Below are 7,412 nucleotides of genomic sequence, written 5' to 3' on the forward strand. Positions count from 1 at the left end.
CTTTTTTGCAAAGAGTTGGTGTTTTCTTAGGATTTCAAGGACCTTGCGCACATGATCTTCATGATCTGCAGCATTCTTTGAGTATACCAAGATATCGTCAAAGAAGACAAGAACAAAATCATCCTAGTATTCTATGAGAACATCTTGCATAAGACGATTAAATGTCGTTGGGGCATTAGTCAATCCAAACAGCAAGACTATGAACTCATCATGCCCATAGCAAGTATTGAATGCTGTCTTTGGGATGTCCTGCTCCTTGATTCTGATTTGGTAGTACCTAGATTTGAGATCTATCTTTGTGAACATTTGGGTCCCACAACCAATCCAGAAGTTCATCAATCCTAGGAATAGGATACTTATTTTTAATTGTTAGTTGATTCAATCCTCTGTAGTCAATACAGAGTCTTAACGTTCCATCTTTCTTCTTTTGAAAGAGAATGGGCGCACCCCAAGGTGAGACACTCGGTCTGACAAATCCCTACTATAATAGTTATCTTAATTGCTCCTTAAGTTCTATCTATGGCTTCACAGACTCGCATTTTGTATGCACGCTGAGCCACTGGAGGGTTAATTTGATCTCATGATCTACTTCACGATACGGAGGCATCTTAGTCAGCTCTTCAGGAAACACATCTCCATACTTACTTAACCACTCTGGTTCTTTAGCCTTGCATTTTATGTCTGCTGGATTCATTTTAACGACATACATAGCTTGCCTCTTTTTGAGCCCTTTTAATAATTTAGAAGCCTTGACTAATTGCAGCGCGAGGGATCTGGAAATTCCAATCCCTTGAACTTTATTCCCGTGAAGGTCTAGGAAAAAGATGGTTCCTTTGTGATACTGAATGTCAGCCTGATTCTTTTGGAGCCAATCCATTCCAAGGATTCCATCATAGATTCCCAAGGGTAGGACGAACTGGCACTCTGTTACGTTCCCATGTAGGCTAGACTGAATAAGGTCTGTCTCAAGGTGTGTGAAAAGAATCTTTCCACTGGCCAATTTCACTTGCATAGGTTTCCCTGATTTTTGATTCCACTTGCATAGGTTTCCCTGATTTTTGATTTAGGACTAATTTATACAGACATCATGGGGAAATAAAAGAATGAGTGCTGCCTGAATCAATCAAAAGCTTGAATTGCTTACCCTCGTACTCTGCTGGAGTCTGGAGGACTGAGAATTGACAGTTATTCCCCTGATGCTCTATTGCTGCATGGATCTGTCCTTTCTCTTCCTCCACTTCATCAGCTATAGTGACAGCTCTAGCTGTTGTAGTCTTAGGTGGAACTCTCTCTCTTTGGTTATTCCAACTCTGGGAGGGAGTTCGGAGACTGCTTTGCATGGAGGCTGCTGGGTGAGCTATCACTCTTCTTGGGTTACCTTGATTGTGGCACGGGGGACCCTGATTGGACTGATACGAAGGAGTCTATCTTTGAACTCTGGGACCCTGGCTTCCTTGGCCCACAGAAGGAGATGGGCAATCCTTGAGCTATTCGAATGAAAAACATTGGTTCCAATGCAAGTAAAATTCTAGTTTCAGATTGGTTCCACAAAACTCCTTTTTACATAAATCTCAGTTTCACAAAACGAGGATCCTTGATCTCTCATCAGGGTTATCTACCCATCGTCTGATTGATTGTCCAACTAAATTCTTGGTCAGTTCGGTCAAAGGAAAAACTAGTTTAGTTCAGGTAGTCTATTCTTTGTATTTAGAAATTGGAGTTGGTCATCACTAAGTTTCAGATCGAGAGATGGACAAGCAGGGTCACTGTCCGTCCCTCTTGTAGTCTAACCAAATTCATTCGGTTTAGTTTTAACAAGGATTCCCTTCATATAAACATCTAATTTTGGGTAAATTTTAGTTTAGTAAATTTTTCAATTAAAATATCCAAAGATATTCTTTATGCCACATAATTTCTTGACTTTAATTCTTGACTTTAATTCATTAGGTAGAATTATGGTGGAAATTTATCTTTTGGCACTAAGATTTAATTCAAATCCATCTTTTCTTAAATATCATAAAAACTCTTCTTTAAACTAAATACCAATACCTATTTTTTTGAATAAACTTAAAATCCCTCTTTTTCTCATTTAATGAATGCAATCCAATTATCGTGGGAATTCCTCTTTTACCACCATAAATTAAATCTATCTATAATTCTTCTTAAAAATTACATGAAAATATCCATTAAGCTAGAAATTCCACTTTTCTCATTCAAATGATTGAATTGCAATTATGGTGGGAATTCCTCTTTCATCATTTAAATTTATGTATGCAAGAAGATAAATTTAATTAAATTTTCTCTTAAAAATTAAATAAAAATCTCCATTAATTCCTTACACTAGAAATTTCACTTTTCTCATTTAAATGGTGGAATTGAAATTATGGTGGGAATTCCTCTTTCATCATTGAAATTTATCTATGCAAAAAGATAAATTTAACTAAATTTTCTCTTAAAACTAAATAAAAATCTCCATTAATTTCTTTACTCTAGAAATTCCATTTTTCTCATTTACATGGTTGAATTCCACTTATGGTGGGAATTCCTCTTTCATCATTTAAATTTATCTATGCAAAAAGATAAATTTAACTAAATTTCTTCTTTAATGTTTAAATAAAATATCCATTATTTTAGTATTCCAAATTTTTCTCTTTCCTCATTAGAGTACATGGATTTCTATTTTCATGGAAATTCCTCTTTTATCATAAGAATGAATTACTGGAAATTTTCCTTTTTTCTAATTAACTATTTATGTATAAACATAAAAATCAATTTTCCATGGTTATGATGAGAATTATTCAATTAACCTAGGATGATTAATCCTAGAATATGGTAAGAAGTCCTTTTTTCATATTATGTACGAAAATGATTTATGTGTTAATTTTTTATTAAAAAATTTACCATAGCTCCGCTGCTGCTGGCCATTACTGATAATTTTTAATAATTTTGAAAACATAAAGTTTTAGTATTACAATATGATAGAATAACTATCATTAGTATCAATATCCAATTATGGATTTGATTCCTAAGTTTTTCATAAATTAAGTAGCATAAAAGCATTAAAAAGCCACTTCTTTGGCCACTATTTTGACAAGTATAGAAATTACTTTTAGATTTGAGAATTGCTTCATGAGAAGCATCATTTGAATATAGAATTGGTCATAGGAATGACCATTCTTTTGGGGAGAGAGAGATATGCTTAAAAAAATATTTTAATTTAAGCATAAATGGAAACTTTATAAGATTTATCACTAAAATTCATTAGAGAGTTCCAATTGCATTAAAGAGCCATTCAATTGAATGCTTCTCAAGCTTGAGAGGGGTTGAGAAGTGAGAAACATTTTGAGATTAAGAAAAAAAGACCATAAACCACACTTTACCTCTTAAATTGCTTGATTCTTTAGTCTGAGGAGAGGCCCCCAACCAATCAATTGGTTTTGTATGTTGATGAAGACTCCAAAGAAGGTTGAGGAGAGAGAGAAGCTCCAATCTCTTCAATTTGTGGAGGATTTTTAGAGGATAATAGAAATATGCTTATTTTAGAGTATAGTATAGTTCACAGATGAGAATACAAAAGAATGAGGGTCTACTTATAGGTGAGGGAGGCCACTAACTGAGTCCAACTAGGTTCTAGAATTTTTCAGCTTTAGTTTGGCTGAATTTGAACAAGATTGGACCAGTTTGGCTCCCTTTTTGATTTGGTTTGATCCATGAGAGAGGAGAGATAAAAATATCTTATTATTTTTTAGTTTAAAAATCCTCCACACATGTGAAATATGCACCTCCTTGAAGGCTCCCCCTTTCCTTACCAAGGTGTAAAAAATGAATGATTACTCTAAAATATCTCCTTTTTTAAGTAATATTTCATTATTTTTAACTAATAAATCTTGTACTCAGTCAACTCTTTATCTTATGTGGGCATTTACTCATTTTTGGGTATTTTCTTTTATTCATTGGATTTATCTCATCCCAACACTTGGATTAACCTTATTGGTCCAAAAATTTTAGAAAATCTTGACCCTTACGCTCGCTAAGGTCTTTTAAATCATTTTTAATTAATTTCAATTGTACCTTGGAAAATTTATTTTGATTTTATGTTTCAAGAAATTATATTTGTGATATTTGTAGAGTTTATATATCCAAAAATATCTCAATATTGATTTACCACTCTCTAGAAATTTTTATCTCACTAGGCAAAACAAGGAAAAATAATATTTTCTTGTATTCGAAAACATGGAATGATTACAAGGGATTGAAGTAAAGGTTTATTCATTATTCAGGTTGAGGAGGAATCTTACACAAGTAAGGAAGAGAAAATTCTCACATGAGGCCAATATATTTTGTGAGCAAGACAAAGATAAGTGGATAAATGACCTATTTTGAGGCAGAGCTTATAATGGTACTTGTGGTGTTTGCCCTAAGAAAGTTTAGGTCTTACTTACTTCCTAAGCCTTTCACCATATTGACACATTATTCTTTACTTCCCTATGTGATTTAATCTGATCTTCCATCAAAGAGACTGTCTAAATGGCTAGTTGAGCTGCAAGAGTTCGAATTCACTTGCACAATGGAGGATAGTACAAGGGATAATTTGGTAGATATGTTGACTTACAGGCAGAACCTTTTGGTATTGAGGGAAGAAACCGTCAAGAAGAAGAAGGTACCGGCTAGGTGGCAAGAACTTGAAGCAAATATGTCCAATGTCTTTACTTCTTTTTTTTAATGGAGCTTTTAAGAGGAGCTCAAGGGTAGCCAGTGGTGGGGTTGTTTTGTTGAATCGAGAAGGTATTGTAATATATCACGCCAAGAAGGAATGAAGTTATAGGTGGAGACCAACAATGAAGCTATGTATGCCACCTTACAATATGGACTCCAATAGTGTCTGAAGAGAGGGATTAGTAGATTGATAATTAAAGGAGATAGTTTAATGGTGATTAGACAACTTTAGAAATTCTGGAAGGCTAAGAATCCCAAATTGAAGGAGTGGTACTTTCAAATAAGAAAGATGCTACAGAGGTTTTAAGAAGTTCAGGTTGAAGATTTGAAAAGAGCATGTAACCAAACTATAGACACATTAGCAAGGGGGAGGTTAGGAAAATATTTGGATACAGATGCTATAGTTATAACCGACCCTAGTTATGCTGGAACGGAGAGTTTACATGAAGTGGAAGGATTTTTGCATACAAGTGTTGTACCTTTAAGTTTATCTAGAAAACAGAAGTATGGTTTCATCAGAAGGGCTCTGCAGTACAGTATTGTTAATGATTGGTTGTACATGAAAGGAAAGGATATGGTTTTAATAAGGGTCCCAACCAAAGAAAAGATCTTTGCCATAATGGTTGCAAGTCATGAGGGGGTTTGTGGAGGGAACATTTCCCTGCAGTTGACTTTGAGAAAAATTCTTACTACAGGTTATGTGTGGCCTAGTGTGAGGAAAGATGTCTACCATTGGTTCAGAAGCTATGAGCCATGTAAGGAAGGAGAGTATTGCACCATGAGTTGAGGAAAACCATTATTTCATATGGAGCTTTTGAGAAATGGGGTTTAGATTCCATTGGCCTTTTACCCACAACTGCCAAGGGTAGGACCTACATCTTGACTAGAGTGGATTATCTTACGAGGTGGGCTAAGGTTAGATGTGTAACAAGCATTATTGCTAAGGAAGTAGCCAAGTTGGAGTTATTGACAGATCAAGGACCTGGTTTGAGAGGCCTGGTTGTTGAGGAGCTTATGCATAAACTGCACATTACTCATAGGTTTTCAACCCCCTACTATTCACAGTGTAATGGGTTGGTTGAGAGGTTCAATGGGGAGTTATGTACCATGCAACAGGACTTACTAGCTTTAGCTCTGTGTGGGACTACAAAAAACAACTACGTACCATCTGGTTTTTGGGAGTGCTGCGGTGTCTCTAGAGTATCTCCTCGATCTGCTCTATTGACGAGGGGAGTATTCTCTCTATCTCAATCATTCCTAAGGAAACCCAACCGAATGTTTTATGTAACATGATTGTTATAAAAAAAGAGGGTATTCTTGTCATCATATAGTTTATCATGTGTCGTTCTTCAAAAAAGTCTCACTCTTCAAGAACACGAGGGTAGGCTTATGGAGTGGCCCTCAACACTATGCCCTATGCCATATAGTGTCGAGGGTGTCCCTTATGACTAAATGCCCCGTGCCATATAGTGTTGAATAGTGCTTGAGAAATTTATTTTTTCCAGCAAGTTGAAGTACAATCGGTTTTTCTATTCAAAATCTCGTTATTAGCCAGTTTTAAAACCTAAAAAATTTAGCGGTTTTTGTAAAGAAAAGAGTAAATTCAGTCGATTTTTTTGAATTTTAACGGGTGCAAAGTACAGTAAAGGAAGGTTTTTTCCAGCTTTGGTGTTGAGGGTGTCGTGGTGCTCTCGCTCTTCAAAAGTGCCTTGAAAATAGCTCCACGAGGTGGTCTCTCGAGTGTGGACAATGCCGGGGCCCGACAGCATGGAACTTGTCCCTCGAAAGCATACTCTAAAATCTAGATTAGCATTGAAACTGGCGCGATTAGATCAGCATTCTTTGTCGCCTTCTTTCTTTCCCAGCTGCCTTCTGTGCTGCACCTATGCTCCCTCCTCTTCTCTTTCTCTAGCAGCAAAGTCTCTGCGCGTGTGTGTATGTGTGTGTAGCAGAGGGAGGGAGAGAGAGAAAGAGAGAGAAAGGGGTACTCTTCTTTGCCATGGCGATGCCTCCTCCGGCTGATGGGATGCCGATGCCGATGCCCACAGGGGATGCCATGGCCATGCCTTCAATGCACAACTATTTCTTCTTTGATTACAAGGTTCAGCTTCTCTTCTCGGAGTGGTCCACCCAAAGCCCCGGAACCTACACACTAACCATAGCCGCCATCTGCATTCTCTCGCTCTTCCACGAATGGTTTGGAGAGATGAAGAAAAGGCTGGTGCAGCTGGCCGATTCTCCTCCACCTTCGGATCTAGAGGTCCGAAAGAGCCCCAAAATCATGCGTTACGTTGGATCCTTATTGCAAAAGAGAATGGCCCGTGTCTTGCTCATGACTACCGTCCATGTCCTCAGTGCTGCATCTAGCTACTTGCTCATGCTTGCTGTGATGTCCTACAACGTTGGTGTTTTTCTTGGTGTCTTGGCCGGCGTAGCCCTTGGTTTCATCCTCTTCCGAGCTTAAGAGTATTCCACTTGATGTACTAAATCATAATCTTTGATAGATCATCTTCATTGTATATGAGTTCGTTCATGGTGTATTAATTGGTAAACATAATACAGACCATGAAACCTTATGAAGCTTGGTGAACAATATTGTATTCCTAGTTGTTTGATTTTCCTTTTAGGCCTTTATTAACATCATGGATCACTTAAAATGGCTACTTATTTTGTTGAATGTTGAGTTATATTTGTAG

The 7,412-nt window shown here is 36.9% G+C and overlaps 1 protein-coding gene across 1 annotated transcript; it reads left to right on the forward strand.

Moving 5' to 3' along the window:
• Positions 1 to 6,715: 6,715 nt before the first annotated feature.
• Positions 6,716 to 7,180, forward strand: LOC147611588 (copper transporter 5.1-like). The gene has a single exon (XM_086784929.1). The coding sequence runs from the start codon at positions 6,716 to 6,718 to the stop codon at positions 7,178 to 7,180; it is 465 nt and encodes a 154-aa protein (XP_086641055.1).
• Positions 7,181 to 7,412: the final 232 nt, after the last annotated feature.

This window comes from Cibotium barometz, chromosome 47, assembly GCF_041138505.1.
Source record: "Cibotium barometz isolate CiBa-2024 chromosome 47, ASM4113850v1, whole genome shotgun sequence".
NCBI lineage: Eukaryota > Viridiplantae > Streptophyta > Polypodiopsida > Cyatheales > Cibotiaceae > Cibotium > Cibotium barometz.